General features: G+C 38.7%; 1 protein-coding gene across 3 annotated transcripts in view; it reads right to left on the bottom strand.

Annotated features, from left to right (window-relative positions):
- The window catches only part of PHKB (phosphorylase kinase regulatory subunit beta), a 1,109,273-nt gene that overhangs the window by 90,358 nt on the left and 997,226 nt on the right, over positions 1-21,689 (bottom strand). For 2 of the 3 annotated variants that reach the window (XM_053701982.1, XM_053701966.1), the window contains one exon: positions 11,595-11,652. In XM_053701982.1, the coding sequence (XP_053557957.1) occupies positions 11,595-11,652 (58 nt within the window). Of the gene's footprint in view, positions 1-2,423; positions 2,515-11,594; positions 11,653-21,689 lie in introns of all 3 variants that reach the window. The other variant, XM_053701974.1, reaches the window with a different exon arrangement.

Below are 21,689 nucleotides of genomic sequence, written 5' to 3'. Positions count from 1 at the left end.
TTTCATCAATACTCTCACTGAGAGGTTGACATGACTACTTAAAACTCCAGTTCTATCTCGAAGGGCAGATACCCTTTTTCAGGACTCTCCGAATCTTCTGACACTTCTCTGCCACCTCCTAACGTGATGAAAGGCAAAGAATGAGTGGGGTAATGAGGAAGTGGGAGGGATATTTAAGCCTTTGGCTAGGGTGTATTTGCCTCCTCCTGGTGGCCAGGTGTTGTATTTTCCAACAGTAAGGAATTAAGCTATGGACTCTCCCTATTTTAGGAAGGAAAAACCAATCTGTGTGACCTACATATATATTCCTAGTTTAAAAGTGGAGGCTAACTATGGAAAGGATGGTCATAAAAACAGGGGGGCTATATATACTTATTTCTGTATAAAAACCACTACAGGATAATAAATGTATACATCATGGGTTGGCATAATGTTTTTGATCCAGAGAATTACATTTTATAGTTGTCCTCTTTACGGAAAATCTAATAAACATGCAGAGAACAAATTTAAAAAAAGAAGAATGCATCAGATGTTAAACTTCTTTGAACATTACTAACAAGTGTCTTTATTATATGTTTGCAAGGCTGTTTGGGGCCAACTGTGCAAATCCATAGCAGGTTCCTTTAAGTGCACATTTTACAGAACATAATAGGATCAATGTAAGCAAGGCCCTTGAAGAGATAATCTTTAGGGTCAAACACCCTAGAGATTATCTCCTGTAGTGCTCGCTTGTATTGACTGCGCTGTGTTCATATTGGAGTGGGATGAGACGCTGTACTCTGAACAAACCAAGCCTATAAGAAACTCCCAGGTAAAACCATTAAAAGGGCTTATGATGAGATTTACACTGTGTGAAACAGACAATTCCCTCTGTGGTGCTGAAAAAGATGATTTCTATTGAGCAGACCTAACTCCATGAAGCCTGTAGTCAGAAATTAAACAGGAAAAGAAAACACACATTCATGTGTATTCTCAAACATCACTGCGTTTAATTCCAGGATGAGTTAAAATGTATTAGTTAGTAGCAGATGATTAAAAAGAACGTCAAGCATTTAACATGCAACAAACGAGTAAACTAAAGTTCCTGTTCACCATATCTCAGCTGAATAAATCTCTACCCTAAGCAAATTGTGAGTGCTTAATTACATAACCCATCTGATGTTGCTAGGAATATGCTTATGATCTAAGGGCTGTTAACTTGGGCACAGCAATTACTAAAGAGGTTGCACGGGGATGGCTTCTGATCTGAAATCTCAGATTTGGTCATGTAAAAGAGTTTGTTAGATATATGCATCTGGTATGAGGTCTGATGTTTGAGCACCATAATAATTGCTGGGGAACAGCATTTCATATGTTTTGAACATATAACTTAATAAAGGATGTGCTGTGTACAAGGTTCTGATCTCATGTCTAACATATTGGGAGGTAATTTGATCTGTGGTCAAATACATTTAACCACAATGATTCTCCTTAAAGGGACAGTATACACCAATTTTCAAATAACTGCATGTAATAGACTACTATAAAGAATAATATGCACAGATACTGATATGAAAATCCAGCATAAAACCGTTTAAAAACATACTCAGAAGCTTCCAGTTTAGATCTGTTTAGAAGGTTACTGGAACAGACAAGCCCCCTCTCCCCCTCCTTTGCATATGAAATGACCCTTTAAACAAACAGGAGCAAGCTGGAGTAAGTATATGTCGGTATTCTCCTAAAACTTTGGGGCTTGGTTAGGAGTCTGAAAATCAGAACAATGTTATTTAAAAATAAGCAAAACTATCCATTTAAAAAAAAACAAAAAAACTGTATGGGCAATATAAATGGATCATTTACAGAACATTTATGCAAAGAAAAATCTAGTGTATAATGTCCCTTTAAACAGAGGGCTGACTAATTAATCAAATGGCTCACTTTACACTCACTATTTCTTGTTTTATATGGGGTTTTTTTTCTCCAGACTAAGCACAGGAATCGGGAATAGGCTTAATAAGTCTACATGGTGATATTGCAATGGTTAAGGACACAAACCATAAAACAATAATTAAATACATCTCCTTCTCTGTGTAAACTAAAAAGTGACACTCATATTTATTAGATATACCTGCAATATTTTTTTGAGGTTGAAGAAAAAAAAATCTATTAACTTTTTTACTGGTTACTTGCTTTTGGAGCATTCCCTCCAGAAGAAACATGATTTTCTAGCATTTAAGATACACCCTTTCAAATGCATGTTCGGTTATGTTTAACTTTTTTTTCCCCATACACATAGGTATGCAGATGTTGCTCTCATACATAGCAGACTCTTCATGCTGCTTCACAGGTGAACAGGAAAGTTAGTAAAAAGTTGTTTTTAAAAGACAATAAACCTGTAAGTCATGCACTGTTTTAGGAGGCCAGTCTTCCTGCCAAAGCAATACCTGCTTCCCATGTACCAGAAGAGTAGTGATATGAGGGGCTATAGAGGAAGCAAATTTCTGCATGGATGCCGCAGTATAACGGACTGTCAACCTAGGTTTGTAATATCACAAGACAAAAAGGGTCAGTTCCCCCCACCCTTTGTTGCAAAGAAAAAAAAGAAAAGAAGGTGAAAACTTAGGGAATACCTAGGTAGATATTCCTACATTACATAAAAACATTTTTACATGTGGGATACCATACAATGTAAAACAAAGTTAGGAATTGTAAGTCTCTTAAATACAGATTGTAATCACCAAATCCAGAAACTGTCATATAAGATGGACAATATAACCATTATTACAAGAGATATACAATATAACCATTATTGCAAAAGATGGACAATATAACCATTATTGCAATTCACCTCATGCGATTAAAAAAAGAAAGTACTATTGTCTAGACATGCAAGGTCCAATTTCTAAAATGCACTAAACAGTTAATGGTATTTTGAACCCCCAAATCATTATTTCAGACTTAAATAGGGTACTATTGCATGCAGCGGACAAAATGAGACCTGTGCTTATATGTAAGGTTATGCCCTAATATACAAGGATGCATTTATTTCACTACAGTCTGCATACTGGCTTTCCTTTCTCCATGCATTTGATAGAAAGAAACAAGACCCCATAGAGTACTTGCACCTGAACGTAATTATTAATTAGTCATAATTATACATTAGCTGTGCACATTACTCCATTATGGAACTTTAGTGTGATTGCTAAATGGAAATTTGACATCTTAAGAAAATGCTACTGTGATTATTTATTTATTTTTGCCAATTTGTGGTTTCCAGAGTCGATATTCTTTTGTTTATACAGTATGATGCATATTCTCCCTGATACTGTGTGATCCAAGATTTAAGGAGTGAAGTTCATTTACAAAAACTGCATGGCATAAACTGATCAGGTGCATTCTCACTAAATGACACAATAAAGTCCAACCCTGCAGAGGATATCAGCTAGATATGTTAGTAACGCATTGAGTGCCAAGATAGGGCCAGATTACAAGTGGAGCCGTATTTTGCGCACATCGGGTAGCACTCGTATTACAAGTTGAAAATAAAAAGTTTTTGTGCATGCACTAACCCGATGTGCGCAAAAAAGCCAATGTTAGAATATCACGTACGTGCGCTTTAACGTATTCCCCCATAGAAGTCAATGGAGCAATATAAAAAGGTGGGAAAAAACCTAACACTACTTGCGTGCAAACCTGAGTGCAGATTCTGAAGTGTTCTAACCCGACATTAAAATATGAATATTTCACATTCTAATGAATATATTTTATTTATTCATAAATACATATTTCTACATATATCCGATGTGTATATATATATATATATATATATATAAATATAGAGAGAGAGAGAAAAAAAGAGAGAGATGCTTACATATAGGTATAGATAAATACAGATATATATAGGATTATCTATTTATAAATGCAAAGAACATATTTTGTGCAGAACATTAGCATGTGGAATATTTACAGTAAATACACAGCATAACACTTTATTAAAAATGTATATTGCATAAATATGATTTTTCTTGTTTACATCTACTTAAAAGGCAGTCTAGTCAAATCTAAACTTTCATGAATTAGATAGTGCATGTAATTTTAACCCGAGTGCTAACGACGGCTCAGAGCCATCGCAGAGTTTCCCACTCTGGTGCTAACGACGGCTCAGAGCCGTTGCTAGCACTCTCCCACCTTGAGGGAGATATGGGGGCTCCCACCCATTCCTACACCGGCGATCGGGCCTGTCACGCATCGACAGGGCTTCACGTTTTGCGCCGTGTCATCACGTGCAATGACGTGATGATGTCACCAAACGACTTTATTACAAATTTACAATACAAAGTATAGGGAAAGAGCATGCTGCTTAGACGCCTGTATCTCAGGCATCTAAGCAGCTACAGATCCACCGTTGGAATGGTAATCGCCTAACCTTTCTAACGGTGTAAGTCTTGGGAATCTGGAAAATACAAAAGTTAAAAAAAAGCACCTAGGTGGGAAAGTGCTTAGCACTAAAATGGTTAAACAACTTTCCAATTTACTTTTATCATTCATAAAATATGCTTTGTTCTTTGGAATTCTTAGTTAAAAGCTAAACCTAGGTAGGCTCATATGCTAATTTCTTAGCCCTTGAAGGCCGCCTCTTACCTGAAAGTTGTTCACAGTTAGAGGGTGTTAGTTCATGTGTGCCATATAGATAACAGTGTGCTCCCGTCCGTGGAGTTACTTGTGAGAGGGCACTGATTGGCTAAAATGTAAGCCGGTCAAAAGAACTGAAATAAGAGGGCAGTCTGCAGAGGTAAGTTATGCAAAACTGGAGAATGGGTAATAAAGGGATTATCTATCTTTTTAAACAATAATTCTGGAGTGGACTGTGCCTTAACTGCAAAGGGCTCCAATGCACTTTAGCTATACGTGTATATGTATACATATGTATTGATGTGTTTATATGTGTGTGTGTATATATATATATATATATATATATATATATATATACTGTATATGTCTGTAAATACATATATACACATATAACTACATAAAGATATATGAACACAAATAACAGAATTTATGTTTACCTGATAAATTACTTTCTCCAACGGTGTGTCCGGTCCACGGCGTCATCCTTACTTGTGGGATATTCTCTTCCCCAACAGGAAATGGCAAAGAGCCCAGCAAAGCTGGTCACATGATCCCTCCTAGGCTCCGCCTTCCCCAGTCATTCGACCGACGTAAAGGAGGAATATTTGCATAGGAGAAATCATATGATACCGTGGTGACTGTAGTTAAAGAAAATAAATCAACAGACCTGATTAAAAAACCAGGGCGGGCCGTGGACCGGACACACCGTTGGAGAAAGTAATTTATCAGGTAAACATAAATTCTGTTTTCTCCAACATAGGTGTGTCCGGTCCACGGCGTCATCCTTACTTGTGGGAACCAATACCAAAGCTTTAGGACACGGATGATGGGAGGGAGCAAATCAGGTCACCTAGATGGAAGGCACCACGGTTTGCAAAACCTTTCTCCCAAAAAATAGCCTCAGAAGAAGCAAAAGTATCAAATTTGTAATACATATCTGATCAACAGAAGCCTCGTTCTTAAAGGCCCATGTGGAAGCCACGGCCCTAGTGGAATGAGCTGTGATTCTTTCAGGAGGCTGCCGTCCGGCAGTCTCATAAGCCAATCTGATGATGCTTTTAAGCCAAAAAGATAGAGAGGTAGAAGTTGCTTTTTGACCTCTCCTTTTACCAGAATAAACAACAAACAAGGAAGATGTTTGACTGAAATCCTTTGTAGCATCTAAATAGAATTTTAGAGCACAGACAACGTCCAAATTGTGTAACAAACGTTCCTTCTATGAAACTGGATTCGGACACAAAGAAGGTACAACTATCTCCTGGTTAATATTTTTGTTGGAAACAACCTTCGGAAGAAAACCAGGCTCAGTACCTAAAAACCACCTTATCTGCATGGACCAGATAGGGCGGAGAACACTGCAGAGCAGATAACTCAGAAACTCTTCTAGCGGAAGAAATTGCAACCTAAAACAAAACTTTCCAAGATAATAACTTAATATCTACGGAATGTAAGGGTTCAAACGGAACCCCTTGAAAAACTGAAAGAACTAGATTAAGACTCCAGGGAAGAGTCAAAGGTCTGTAAACAGGCTTGATTCTAACCAGAGCCTGAACAAACGCTTAAACGTCTGGCACAGCTGCCAGCCTTTTGTGAAGTAAAACAGATAAAGCAGAGATCTGTCCCTTCAGAGAACTCGCAGAAAATCCTTTCTCCAAACCTTCTTGTAGAAAGGAAAGAATCTTAGGAATTTTTATCTTGTTCCATGGGAATCCTTTAGATTCACACCAACAGATATATTTTTTCCATATATTATGGTAAATTTTTCTAGTTACAGGCTTTCTAGCCTGAATAAGAGTATCTATTACAGAATCTGAAAACCCACGCTTTGATAAAATCAAGCGTTCAAACTCCAAGCAGTCAGTTGGAGGAAAACCAGATTCGGATGTTCGAATGGACCCTGAATAAGAAGGTCCTGTCTCAAAGGTAGCTTCCATGGTGGAGCCGATGACACATTCACCAGGTCTGCATACCAAGTCCTGCGTGGCCACACAGGAACTATCAAGGTCACCGAAGCCCTCTCCAGATTGATCCTGGCTACCAGCCTGGGAATGAGAGGAAACGGTGGGAATACATAAGCTAGGTTGAAGATCCAAGGTGCTACTATTGTATCCAATAGAGTCGCCTTGGGATCCCTGGATTTGGACCCGTAACAAGGGACCATGAAGTTCTGACGAGAGGCCATCAGAACCATGTCTGGAATGCCCCATAATTGAGTTATTTGGGCAAAGATTTCCAGATGGAGTTCCCACTCCCCCGGATGCTCCTCCATCGCCAGGGAACTCCTTGTTACCCCCTGATGGTTGATATATGAATTTGGCCTTTGCTAGTCGAGGCCAAGCCTTGAGAGCATTGAATATCGCTCTCAGTTCCATTATGTTTATCGGGAGAAGAGAGTCTTCCCGAAACCATAGACCCTGAGTTTTCAGGGGTTCCCAGACCGCGCCCCAGCCCACCAGACTGGCGTCGGTCGTGACAATGACCTATTCTGGTCTGCGGAAGCTCATTCCCTGTGACAGGTTGTCCAGGGTCAGCCACCAACGGAGTGAATCTCTGGTTATTTGATCTACTTGTATCGTCGGAGACAAGTCTGTATAATCCCCATTCCACTGTCTGAGCATGCACAGGTGCAATGGTCTTAGATGAATTCGTGCAAAAGGAACTATGTCCATTGCCGCAACCATCAAACCTATTACTTCCATGGACTGCGCTATGGAAGGAAGAAGAACAGAATGAAGTACCTGACAAGAGCTTAGAAGTTTTGATTTTCTGGCCTCTGTCAGAAAAACCTTCATTTCTAAGGAAACTATTATTGTTCCCAAGAAGGGAACTCTTGTTGACGGGGACAGAGAACTTTTTTCTATGTTCACTTTCCACCTGTGAGATCTGAGAAAGGCTAGGACAATGTCCGTATGAGCCCTTGCTTTTGACAGAGACGACACTTGAATCAGAATGTCGTCCACGTAAGGTACTACTGCAATGCCCCTTGGTCTTAGCACCGCTAGAAGGGACCCTAGTACCCTTGTGAAAATCCTTGGAGCAGTGGCTAATCCGAATGGAAGTGCCACAGGTAATGCTTGTCCAGAAAGACGAACCTTAGGAACCGAAAATGTTCCTTGTGGATAGGAATACGTAGGTACGCATCCTTTAAGTCCACCGTGGTCATGAATTGACCTTCCTGGATGGTAGGAAGGATCGTTCGAATGGTTTCCATTTTGAATGATGAAACCCTTAGAAACTTGTGATCTAAAATAGGTCTGAATGTTCCCTCTTTTTTGGGAATTATGAACAGGTTGGAGTAAAAACCCATCCCTTGTTCTCCTAATGGAACAGGATGAATCACTCCCATGCTTAACAGGTCTTCTACACAGTGTAAGAATGCCTGTTCGAAGATAATTGAGACCCGTGGAACCTTCCCCTTGGGGGTAGTTCCCTGAATTCCAGGAGATAACCTTGAGAAACTATTTCTAGCGCCCAAGGATCCTGAACATCTCTTGCCCCAGCCTGAGCAAAGAGAGAAAGTCTGCCCCCCACCAGATCCTTCCCAGATCGGGGGCCAACACTTCATGCTGTTTTGGTAGCAGTGGCAGGTGACTTGGCCTGCTTACCCTTGTTCCAGCCTTGCATCGGCCTCCAGGCTGGCTTGGTTTGAGAAGTATTACCCTCTTGCTTAGAGGGTGTAGAATTTGAGGCTGGTCCGTTTCTGCGAAAGGGACGAAAATTTGGCTTCTTTTCAGCCTTAAAAGACCTATCCAGAGGAAGGGCGTGGCCCTTTCCCCCAGTGATGTCTGAAATAATCTCTTTCAAGTCAGGGCCAAACAGTGTTTTACCCTTGAAAGGGATGTTAAGCAAAAGCGCTCTGCGCGCCACGATAGCAAACCCTGAATTATTCGCCGCTAATCTAGCTAATTGCAAAGCGGCATCTAAAATAAAAAAGAGTTAGCCAATTTAAGAGCTTGAACTCTGTCCAAAACCTCCTCGTACGAAGATTCTTTATTGAGCGACTTTTCTAGTTCTTCAAACTAGAAACACGCAGCTGTAGTGACAGGAACAATGCATGAAATTGGTTGTAGAAGGTAACCTTGCTGAACAAACATCTTTTTAAGCAAACCCTCTAACCTTTAATCCATAGGATCTTGAAAGCACAACTATCTTCTATAGGAATAGAAGTGCGTTTGTTTAGAGTAGAAACCGCCCCCTCGACCTTGGGGACTGTATGCTATAAGTCCTTTCTGGGGTCGACTATAGGAACTAATTTCTTAAATATAGGGGGAGGACAAAAGGTATGCCGGGCCTTTCCCACTCCTTATTTACTATGTCCGCCACCCGCTTGGGTATAGGAAAAACATCGGGGGGCACCGGAACCTCTAGGAACTTGTCCATCTTACCTGATTTCTCTGGAATGACCAAATTGTCACAATCATCCAGAGTAGATAATACCTCCTTAAGTAGTGCGTGGAGATGTTGAAATTTAAATTTAAAAGTTACAATATCAGGTTCTGCTTGTTGAGAAATTTTCCCTGAATCTGAAATTTCTCCCTCAGACAAAACCTCCCTCCTGGCCCCTTCAGATAGGTGTGAGGGTATGTCAGAACAGATATCATCAGCGTCCTCTTGCTCTTCAGTGTTTAAAACAGAGCAATCACGCTTTCTCTGATAAGTAGGCATTTTGGAAAAAATGCATGCAATAGAATTATCCATTACAGCCATTAATTGTTGTATGGTAATAAGTATTGGCGCACTAGATGTACTAGGGGCCTCTTGTGTGGGCAAAACTGGTGTAGACACAGAAGGGGATGATGCAGTACCATGCTTACTCCCCTCATTAGAGGAATCATCTTGGGCAATATCATAACTATGGCATTATTATCCCTACTTTGTTTGGACATTATGACACAAATATATCACATATATTTAAATGGAGAGACACATTGGCTTTCATACATATAGAACATCGTTATCTGATGGTTCAGACATGTTAAACAGGCTTAAACTTGTCAACAAAGCACAAAAAACGTTTTACAATAAAACCGTTACTGTCCCTTTAAATTTCAAACTGAACACACTTTATTACTGAATATGTGAAAAAGTATGAAGAAATTGTTCAAATTTCACCAAAATTTCACCACAGTAACTTAAAGCCTTAAAAGTATTGCACACCAAATTTGAAAGCTTTTTACATTTAACCCCTATACAGTCCCAGGTATCTGCTTTGCTGAGACCCAACCAAGCCCAGAGGGGAATACGATACCAAATGATGCCTTCTATAAGCTTTTTCAGTGGTTCTTAGCTCCTCACACATGCATCTGCATGCCAAGCTTTCCAAAAACAACTGCGCATTAGAGGCGCGAAAATGAGGCTCTGTCTATGACTAGAAAAGGCCCCCAGTGAAAAAGGTGTCCAATACAGTGCCTGCCGTTTTTATTAAAACAATCCCCAAGATTTAACAACTATTAAAAGTAATAATCTGCCAAATATACTTAGTAAAGTAATCGTTTTAGCCCAGAAAAATGTCTACCAGTTTTTTAAGCCCTAATGAAGCCCTTTATTCTTTTACTTAAACTAAGAAAATGGCTTACCGGTTCCCATAGGGAAAATGACAGCTTCCAGCATTACCGAGTCTTGTTAGAAATGTGTCATACCTCAAGCAGCAAAAGTCTGCTCACTGTTTCCCCCAACTGAAGTTAATTCCTCTCAACAGTCCTGTGTGGAAACAGCCATCGATTTTAGTAACGGTTGCTAAAATCATTTTCCTCTTACAAACAGAAATCTTCATCTCTTTCCTGTTTCAGAGTAAATAGTACATACCAGCACTATTTTAAAATAACAAACTCTTGATTGAAGAATAAAAACTACATTTAAACACCAAAAAACTCTAAGCCATCTCCGTGGAGATGTTGCCTGTACAACGGCAAAGAGAATGACTGGGGAAGGCGGAGCCTAGGAGGGATCATGTGACCAGCTTTGCTGGGCTCTTTGCCATTTCCTGTTGGGGAAGAGAATATCCCACAAGTAAGGATGAGAAATAAACATATATATGTTACACACATACATATTTAGACATAAATGTATGTATGTATCTCAATGTTTAATCTTTTTGCTTGCCTTTTTTTTAACACCTGAGAGTGCAATGTTGTTTTTAATCATTTTTATTAGATGGTGTTATTATAAGTGTAACTGTACTTTGTAATTTATTTTTGATGTGTTTTGTGAAACTTTTTTGTTTCACAAAACAGTTAACCAGAGCTCTGAGAATGCGATATCCCGACGCATGTTATCTTCATTTGCACTCAAGCGATCACATTTACTTTCAACTTCAATATGAGGGAAAAACCTGATGAAGCGCAAACATCAGGACCCTCTGCAGAAAGGACCCTCTGCAGTCAAAGTGGAAAAAAGCCATAGCAGTATCAGCGACACTGATTTGAACCCTTTCCAAAACAAAACCTAAAAGACTCAAGCAGATGCAGCCCATAGTGAAGACATTGATGAAGACCAATACATCTATTTTATCGCCATCCTTGTTTTAATGTTTCTCTTAACAAAAGAGGTTTACTCCTAATAAGTTAAAAATGTTTTTATGCTCTCAAAACATATTTGTAAAGCTTGCTATGTAAAATATGCTAAACTGTAAAGGGCCATAGTATTTTTCCCTACCATGCATATAAAAAAAGCAAATAAACATGTTAAAATAATTTCTGCAAGAAGAACTGTTGTTTAAATATTTATATTTAAAGTGAAAGTAACAAGAAGATCATGTTTGTATACAAGTAATACATAGGCATCTAATGCGCAATGGCTGATGGGAACTACTTCAAAAAAGTTTGGTTTACTCAAGACAGAAACATGAATTGTTCAAAAAAACAAAGCACTGCAGAGATTTTTTTAATTACAAAGTCCCTTTAACAAAACATAGCAATAAAACGTGAATTTAAGCGCTGATTTCCACATACAAAAATATATACAGAAAACAGCTGGAATCTTACCATAGTTTTTTGGATCCGGCTTTCCTGTAGATTCTCTCCATAAAATCAGACACAGTACCTGAGGTAAAGATGAAAGACTTATGACTCTTTTCAGCTTATATAAAACTACTGCAGATTGTTCCACTAGAAGGTATTTAAAATGTCCTTTTTTGTCTTACAAGAGAAAACTGAAAATCTTACCTGGTTTTTATGTCCTCTCTACAAATGACAGAAAATGATGTAGCTATACATAATCTAACTGGTCAGGTATATACACATTAGTGATGTGACTATACATAATCTAACTGGTCAGGTATATACACATTAGTGATGTGGCTATACATAATCTAAACGGTCAGGTATATACACATTAGTGATGTAGCTATACATAATCTATCTGGTCAGGTATATACACATTAGTGATGTGACTATACATAATCTAAACGGTCAGGTATATACACATTAGTGATGTAGCTATACATAATCTAACTGGTCAGGTATATACACATTAGTGATGTGGCTATACATAATCTAACTGGTCAAGTATATACACGTGATATGGCTATACATAATCTAACTGGTCAGGTATATACACATTAGTGATGTGACTATACATAATCTAAACAGTCAGGTATATACACATTAGTGATGTAGCTATACATAATCTAAATGGTCAAGTATATACACAGCAGTGATGTAGCTATACGTAATCTAACTGGTCAGGTATATATACAATATTGATGTAGCTATACATAATCTAACTGGTCAGGTATATACACAATAGTGATGTAGCTATACATAATCTAATTGGTCAGGTATATACACAATAGTGATGTAGCTATACATAATCTAACTGGTCAGGTATATACACATTAGTGATGTGACTATATGTAATCTAACTGGTCAGGTATATACACATTAGTGATGTAGCTATACATAATCTAACTGGTCAGGTATATACACATTAGTGATGTAGCTATACATAATCTAACTGGTCAGGTATATACACATTATTGATGTAGCTATACATAATCTAACTGGTCAGGTATATACACATTAGTGATGTAGCTATACATAATCTAACTGGTCAGGTATATACACATTAGTGATGTAGCTATACATAATCTAACTGGTCAGGTATATACACATTAGTGATGTGACTATACGTAATCTAACTGGTCAGGTATATACACAATAGTGATGCAGCTATACATAATCTAACTGGTCAGGTATATACATATTAGTGATGTGACTATACATAATCTAACTGGTCAGGTATATACACATTAGTGATGTAGCTATACATAATCTAACTGGTCAGGTATATACACAATTTTGCAAAACATAAAACAAACAAAGAAAATATGTACTTATGGCAAATATATGTATTTTTAAATTTAAAGAGATAACATGACCTTGGATGGTGAATAATATATATTGTAGATGGGTAAAAAAAATCCCAGAAGCTTTCAGGATGTTTTCCCTTCCTCTGTATTATTGTCTTCTTGACGACCATACTAAACAAAATATTCAAGCTCATACCATTCAGTGTCTGGGTTTTCTTAGTATTTTTTGATACACTAGAACAAAAGCAACTTACATGAAGGCACAGGTGGGGACAAACATGTCCTAAACAACAATGAGGAAAAACTGTTGTGCAAGATCTTAATACTAAATGCTACCTGTGAATATCTAAACACACTGTTAAAATGTAAATGTAAGCAAATAAGACCAGATATTTTAGAAAATTATTCATCAGATGCTTCATTATACCAGACCTATGATGAGCCCTCAATCTAATGTCTTCCTGACCTCAAAAGGATGGGGGAACAAATCCAATAAACCAAAGAAGCCTTGAAAGCTTGCTACCCCTCAAGAATTGTAGAGAAAAAAGCATATTAGCTACAATTACAAGTAGAATATAGACATCAAATTGTGATATTTAGAGAACCTTAAACAATATTGCCAACAACTTCTCAGGCATATTATGCATTGGGCAAATACACAAAGTGAAAACATTGAGGGCCTTTAAAAACAATTATCATCAATTCCTTGTAGAAGAAAAAATTATGGTTTTCTTGATTGCATAGATTTGGAGAAAAAAAACCTGACCATTTTTCATCAACCTGCATGATGGAGCAAGTAAACAAGTTCTTGGTCTAATTGATCCGACAATCATACATTTAAAGTACCCGATTTGCCAAGGATGTGTGACTTGTCATCAGCTCCTTATATAAAATGTCTTTAACCATTATACTCTCAAGGTAAGAATCAATTAGATCCTCTTGTCATCTACATTTTTGCTAGAAAAACTTTAAATGTCTTAGTAAAAAACTTAACAGCTATGGCTAGACTGAAAAAACCCCCACAAACTTAAAATTAGCCAAAAGGTATTTGATAACAAGACAGGGCACTAAGACCCTGAATAGAACAGGCTGTAGTTTTTTTTTAATCAAGTGTTATATTTCCACAAAAGCCTCAAACAAAAAAAAAATAAACAACTGAGGCATCTAAACTTTGTTTAGGTTTAGTAGGAAAAGGCGGATTGCTTAAAGGGATACTGTTTAAATATTGTTACCCCCCCTACGAAGTGTGTTCTAGATGATAGAAATCATTGCAATATGTATTATTCATCATTTTAAAAGGATTTTATCCGTTATTTATTTTTTAACTTCATTTGTGAAGAAACCATTAATTTGGCTGTGGTCTATACAGGAAGGCAAAGAAACAGCTTTTCCTTTGAAGTGTTGCTAGGAGGCACCCATAATAGCTGCAGTCAGTTTATTGACAATGCAAGGTAGATGACCTTTGTGTCAAAACAATGTATGCTTACCTGATAAATTAATTTCTTTCATGGTGGTGAGAGTCCATGATCCATTACTTCTGGGAATTAATCTTCCCTACCACTAGGAGGAGGCAAAGATTCCCAAACTCCAAGAGCCCTAAAAAAAACAACCTCCCACCTCTATGAAAACTAGTCTGACATATAGCCAAGCAAAATGAAATACAAAAAGGAAAATAGTGCCAAATAAAAAAGCAGCAGGTAAAAAAGGTATAACCGCCCTAGTAAAATGAGTAGAGATTTGTTTAGAAGGAGAGTACCCTACCTCCAAGTAAGCCTTCTGAATTTTAAGCGTAAGCCAAGATGCCAATAGATTTCTGACTTTTCCTGGAGCCAGAAAAGAGAACAAACAAACTAGAAGTTTGCCTGAAAACCTAAGTAGACAGCAAATAGAATTTTAAATCTGACAATATCCAAATTATGGAGAAACCTCTCCATAGAAATCTAAGGATTAGGCCAAAAAAAGGAACTACCATTTTCCTACTCATATTGTGCAAAGACACAACCTTAGGTTAAAAAATGAGAAATTTAGTTCTCAAAATGGCTTTATCCTGATGAAAAATAAGATAAGGAGTATAACAAGAAAGGGCAGATCACTCAGAAACTCTTCTAGCAGAATAGATGGCCAAAAGAAACAGAACCTTTTAAAATAAAAGTTTGATATCCCCCTTATGCATTAGATCAAAAGGAGGAGCCTGCAATACCTTAAAAACTATGTCAAGATTCCAGGGAGGAGAAAATGGTTTAATAACTCGTTCAATACTGACCACAGGCTGAACCAATAGTGAATATCAGGAAGATAAGCAATCTTCTTATGAAACAAATTTGAAAGAGACTAAATCTGACCTCAGAGGATTTGCAGACAAATCTTTAACAAAATGAAATATAGGCCTTCTAAAACTTATGATAGATTATCCTAATCATAGGTTTACGGGGCAGAATCAAAGTCTCTATCATAGATTCTGAGACAGCCCTCTGCCTAAGAACCAGGTGTTCAATTTCCATGCCATCAAGCTAAGAGATTAAAGATCCTAATTAAAAAAACAGAGCTTGAAACAGAAGTTTTTATCACAGAGGAAGTGGCCATGGAGTATAACTGGACATCTGAACCAGATTTGCCAACTAAGTTCTGTGAGACCAAGCATGAGCAATCAATATCACAAATGCACCCCCCCCCTTAAAATGATTCTGGCAATTACCCTTGGCAGGAGAACCAGAGGAGGAAAAACATATGCTAGTTAAAAAGACCAAGGAGCTACTAAAGCACCCACAAACTCCGCCTGAGGATCCATGGATCTTGCAAACTACATGGCAAGCTTGTTGTTTAACTGAGAGGCTATTAGATCTATCGCTGGGAAACCCCAAAGATCCACAATCTAACTAAAAATATAAATAGGAGGTAGGTGTTAAACAAAAGTAATCTAAAAGTAAAAAGTGCCCCAAAACTTATGCCATCATGCCGGCCCAAAAGCCGATGTGTGTCAATGTGTGTGCGCCAAAGTACACGTGCAAAACAAAAACAGTATGCATTTAAAAATATAAACTCGTTAAAAGCTATTTAGCATTCAAAAATGTACACAGCCAAACAAATGACGCTAAATATTTAATAATAAAGGGGAATAACCTTAAAAAAATATATAACTTTCCCAAGGTCATATACTGTACATATATAATACATATAAAACAATAACCTAACAGGCTTGGAGAGTGCCAAATATATAATTAAGTACTTTGATGTCAAGATGGGTTTTTCTGATTGGCATGGTAATAATTTGGTATTTTCTTTTGACATATGCTTGGAACCTGTGATCTAACCCATAATCATTTACAGACTCGAGTAAAACTGTTAAAATCAAAAATTGTTTTTCCTTTATGCTCGAAGTTGTATATTTTATAAATTCTTCAATAAAAGTTGAAAAAAATAAAAATAAAAATAAAGTACTTACCAATAGACACTCTGCTACTGGAGTATACCAATAGGAAACCAAAACCAGTGCTGAAACATAACAGCAGATGATCTAGAATAAGAGTAAATCAACAAACCATCAGAAGGAGGCAAAGAACAAGTCCCAGCGACTGAGAGGAAATGGGCCTCAACTCAGTCTAAGAACCCCTCTAACTGAAGAATAAAATGCACATCTTCATTCTTCTACTTCCACCAGTGGAGGCAAAGACAAGACTGAATTGCCAATGAGGTGGGAGTTCCTGGGGTTTGAGAAGCTTAGCCTCCTACTAGTGGTAAAGAAGAGTAATTCCCAGGAGTAATGACTCATTGACTTTTACCACCTGTATAAAAGAAAACCAAACCAGTGCTTAAACATATCAGCAGAGGCCAAAAGGAGGAGGCAAAAGACAGGTCCCAGCAAAACTTGTGGCAGGTTTGTGACTAACTCCCATAACGTGTAATTGTGCCACTATCCAATACATCCCTCTGTCAAACAGCAGTACTCTGAGGGAAAATGGGCCTCAACTCAGTCTGTTAACCCCTCTCAGTTTAACATATAGACCCCCTTCATTCTTCACCTACCTCCAGCAGAGGCAAAGACAAGATTAGTTGTTATAGAGGTTGGAGGGGTTTTCTAGGGCTCTTGGAATTTGGGAATCTTCTCCTAGTGGTAGGGGAGCGTAATTCCCAGGAGTAATGGATGGTGGACTTTCACCACTTATATGAAAGAAATCATGTGTCAGTAGAACTTAAGTTATGCAATGGTAGCTCTCTTATCTAGCTGCAGGCAGTGGCTACACAGAGAATTTCTAAATGCTCATTTAGCAAGAAAACAAGTAAGTTGTTTGCTGTTTTGTTAATACAATCCATTCCTTTTTATGTCTACTTTAATTTAACATGTTTTATTACTAAAGGAGCACTATTTCATATCCTTTTAAATCCTTGATAAATTTGATAAACTCAAGACAAATCAGTTGGCCAGACAAGCAGAAGAAATGGTTAGCATGGTAACAAAATAAAAAAATTCTACTTTAATTTGACTATTAATGGGATATTTTAAGGAAGTTCCATCCTTTAAAGGTATAATGGTAAATATTTGGATAAAGTAAAAAATAAGTGAATCTACAAAATCAATATGCAACATGTTTGTTGGCTCAATAAAATACTGGGGTTTCTTCAGGCAGTAGAAACTGGTAGTATTTTAATGAACCAAGGAATGTGTTCTAAATGTAATTTAATTCAATAACTAATCTCTGTTATTTTGAGTATTTATTTTAAACACCTGTTGTAGTCCAGTTTGAAAATTGCACAGCTACCAGGGGGTTGGCATCTACCAAGACAGCATTGCTTGAAGTTTGCATACCTTGTGTGTGTAAAAGTTTTGGTTTACAGTTTGTATATTATTGTGAATAGAAATATACTGTATTATACCATTAGAGTGCTTTATTTCTGTTATTCTTTAACTGGCTCTTCTGACTTATTGGGACATAAAATCCTAGAGAAATTGCAATACAAAATGTTTAATTATGCATAGTACAATAACGGAAACACACCTTACTTTGTCTCCCTTTTTCTGTAATTTAAGTCTAAAAGCAGTTATACTTACAGTAGTAAGAGCACACAGTGCACATAGCAGGCTTTACAAGCCTAACCGCGCCACATATCTGTAACTAATTGGCTTCTACATGGTTTGCTAACATAATGTCAGAGTCTAGCTGTTCCTTCACATAAGAGGACTGATTGGTGGAGTTTGGTTACCGAAAAACACTTAACCATTTAAAACATTTTCCCACCTAAAATATGAATTTATTGCATGACTGAAGAAAAATATTGTAATTACAAGGTGTTTATTGTTCCTTTAAATTCAATAAAAACAACCAAAAGCCACACACTGCTAAGCTATAGGCTAATGCACTTATTTGTGCAGCATATCATTAAGGGGTTAAATGGACAAAAAAATGTGCTTGTAAAACACAGAAACATTTCACCCATATAACATACAACCTGAAGGCAGGACTGACAGTGGACTACAGGCGGGCCACACAGCACAACCAGGTGAAGTAAAGTCCTACTAGGGCATGATAACAAACTAATTGCTGTATTCTGCAATAAAACACCTATTGCTAGGAAGGAACCCAGACTGACAACACCCTATTGAGGCAGGACCTAACAGTCTGCATACAGTCAGTGATAATGGAGGTAACAAGAGGGGCAAACCATTGCAATAGCAGAAAAAGCTGACTGAGATGAGTCACATTTATTATTCTATTCTACAAGCAGTAAGCAAGCACTCCAGGTTGGAGTGGAGTTACAGTCCAGTCTATCACATAAAAGTAGAGTTAATGCAGGAAGGTACATATAGGGGGATCCCAAAGACAGCTAGGATGCTTATACCTACTCCAAGCTTATCACAGGAACATGAGGTAAGCAATTGTAACCGTGGTCTTTTAAAAAAAAAAAAAAAAAAAAAAAAAAGTGATATGAAGTATAAGACAATGACATTCTACAGCACAGGAAAATGTATGCACGGTTTACAGCAAATGAAAAAAAAAAGAAAAAAAAGAAAATGCCTGTTCAGACAATAAAATACATCCCTGAGCTGTTCAGGGGATTGAAAACAAAACAGAATTTACGCTTACCTGATAAATTTCTTTCTCTTACAGTGTATCCGGTCCACGGCTTCATCCTTACTTGTGGGATATGCTCAATCCCTACAGGAAGTGGCAAAGAGAGCACACAGCAGAGCTGTCCATATAGCTCCCCTCAGGCTCCGCCCCCCCAGTCATTCGACCGACGGTTAGGAGAAAAAGGAGAACCATAGGGTGCAGTGGTGACTGTAGTTTACAAAAATAAATTTAAACCTGACTAAATTGCCAGGGTGGGCCGTGGACCGGATACACCGTAAGAGAAAGAAATTTATCAGGTAAGCATAAATTCTGTTTTCTCTTACATTGGTGTATCCGGTCCACGGCTTCATCCTTACTTGTGGGAACCAATACCAAAGCTTAAGGACACGGATGAAGGGAGGGAAACAGTCAGGTAACCTAAACGGAAGGCACCACTGCTTGCAAAACCTTTCTCCCAAAAATAGCCTCCGAAGAAGCAAAAGTATCGAATTTGTAAAATTTAGCAAATGTATGCAGTGAAGACCAAGTCGCTGCCTTACAGATCTGTTCAACAGAAGCCTCATTCTTGAAAGCCCATGTGGAAGCCACAGCTCTGGTGGAATGAGCTGTAATTCGTTCAGGAGGCTGCTTTCCAGCAGTCTCATAAGCCAACCAGATGATGCTTTTCAGCCAGAAAGACAGAGAGGTAGCAGTCGCTTTTTGACCTCTCCTCTTGCCAGAATAGACAACAACCAAGGACGATGTTTGTCTGAAGTCTTTAGTTGCTTTTAGATAAAACTTTAAAGCACGAACCGCATCAAGATTGTGTAACAGACGTTCCTTGTTAGAAACTGGATTAGGACACAGAGAAGGAACAACTATTTCCTGGTTAATATTCTTATTGGAAACCACTTTTGGAAGAAAACCAGGTTTGGTACGCAAAACAACCTTATCTGTATGGAAAACCAGATAGGGTGAATTACACTGCAAAGCAGACAATTCAGAAACTCTTCTAGCAGAAGAAATAGCTACCAAAAACAAAACTTTCCAAGATAGTAACTTAATATCTATGGAATGTAGAGGTTCAAACGGAACCCCTTGAAGAACTGAAAGAACTAAATTTAGACTCCATGGAGGAGCCACAGCTCTGTAGACAGGCTTGATTCTGACTAAGGCCTGTACAAACGCCTGAACATCTGGCACGGCTGCCAGACGCTTATGCAACAGAACAGACAGAGCAGATATCTGTCCCTTTAGAGAACTAGCTGCCAACCCTTTCTCCAATCCTTCTTGGAGAAAGGATAGTAACCTTGGAATCCTAATCTTACTCCATGAGTAACCCTTGGATTCGCACCAACAAAGATATTTCCACCATATCTTATGGTAAATTTTCCTGGTAACAGGCTTTCTAGCCTGGATCAGAGTATCTATAACTGATTCAGAGAACCCACGCTTAGCTAGAATTAAGCGTTCAATCTCCAAGCAGTCAGTTGCAGAGAAACTAGGTTTGGATGCTTGAATGGACCTTGGATTAGAAGGTCCTGTCTCAAAGGTAGCTTCCATGGTGGAGCCGATGACATATCCACCAGGTCTGCATACCAAGTCCTGCGTGGCCACGCAGGCGCTATCAGAATTACCGAAGCCTTCTCCTGCTTGATTCTGGCTACTAGCCGAGGGAGAAGAGGAAACGGTGGAAAGACATAAGCTAGATTGAACGATCAAGGGGCCACTAAGGCATCTACCAATGTCGCCTTGGGATCCCTGGATCTGGACCCGTAATGTGGAACCTTGGAGTTCTGGCGTGACGCCATCAGATCCAGATCTGGAAAGCCCCATAGTTGGGTTAACTGGGCAAAAACCTCCGGGTGGAGTTCCCACTCCCCCGGATGGAAAGTCTGATGACTCAGATAATCCGCCTCCCAGTTGTCCACTCCTGGGATGTGAATTGCGGATAGATGGCAGGAGTGATCCTCTGCCCATTTGATGATCTTGGATACCTCCCTCATCGCCAGGGAACTCTTTGTTCCTCCCTGATGATTGATGTACGCTACAGTCGTGATGTTGTCCGACTGAAATCTGATGAATTTGGCCTCCACTCCTGGGATGTGAATTGTGGATAGATGGCAGGAGTGATCCTCTGCCCATTTGATGATCTTGGATACCTCCCTCATCGCCAGGGAACTCTTTGTTCCTCCCTGATGATTGATGTACGCTACAGTCGTGATGTTGTCCGACTGAAATCTGATGAATTTGGCCTCCGCTAGCTGAGGCCAGGCCTGGAGCGCATTGAATATCGCTCTCAATTCCAAAATGTTTATTGGGAGAAGAGATACTTCCCGAGACCATAGACCCTGAGCTTTCAGGGAGTCCCAGGCCGCACCCCAGCCTAAGAGGCTGGCGTCGGTCGTGACAATGATCCACTCTGGTCTGCGGAAACTCATTCCCTGAGACAGGTGATCCTGAGACAACCACCAGAGGAGTGAGTCTCTGGTTTTCTGGTCCATTTGTATCTGGGGAGACAAATCTGCATAATCCCCATTCCACTGTTTGAGCATGCACAGTTGCAGTAGTCTTAGATGAATTTGAGCAAAAGGGACCACGTCCATTGCCGCAACCATTAGCCCTATTACCTCCATGCACTGAGCCACAGAAGGCTGAGGAATGGCATGAAGAACTCGAAAAGTGTTCGAAAGTTTTGACTTCCTGACCTCCGTCAGAAAGAT

Source organism: Bombina bombina, chromosome 1 (assembly GCF_027579735.1).
Source record: "Bombina bombina isolate aBomBom1 chromosome 1, aBomBom1.pri, whole genome shotgun sequence".
NCBI lineage: Eukaryota > Metazoa > Chordata > Amphibia > Anura > Bombinatoridae > Bombina > Bombina bombina.
Note: the sequence above shows the minus strand (reverse complement) of the source record. Positions and strands in the feature narration are given on the sequence as shown.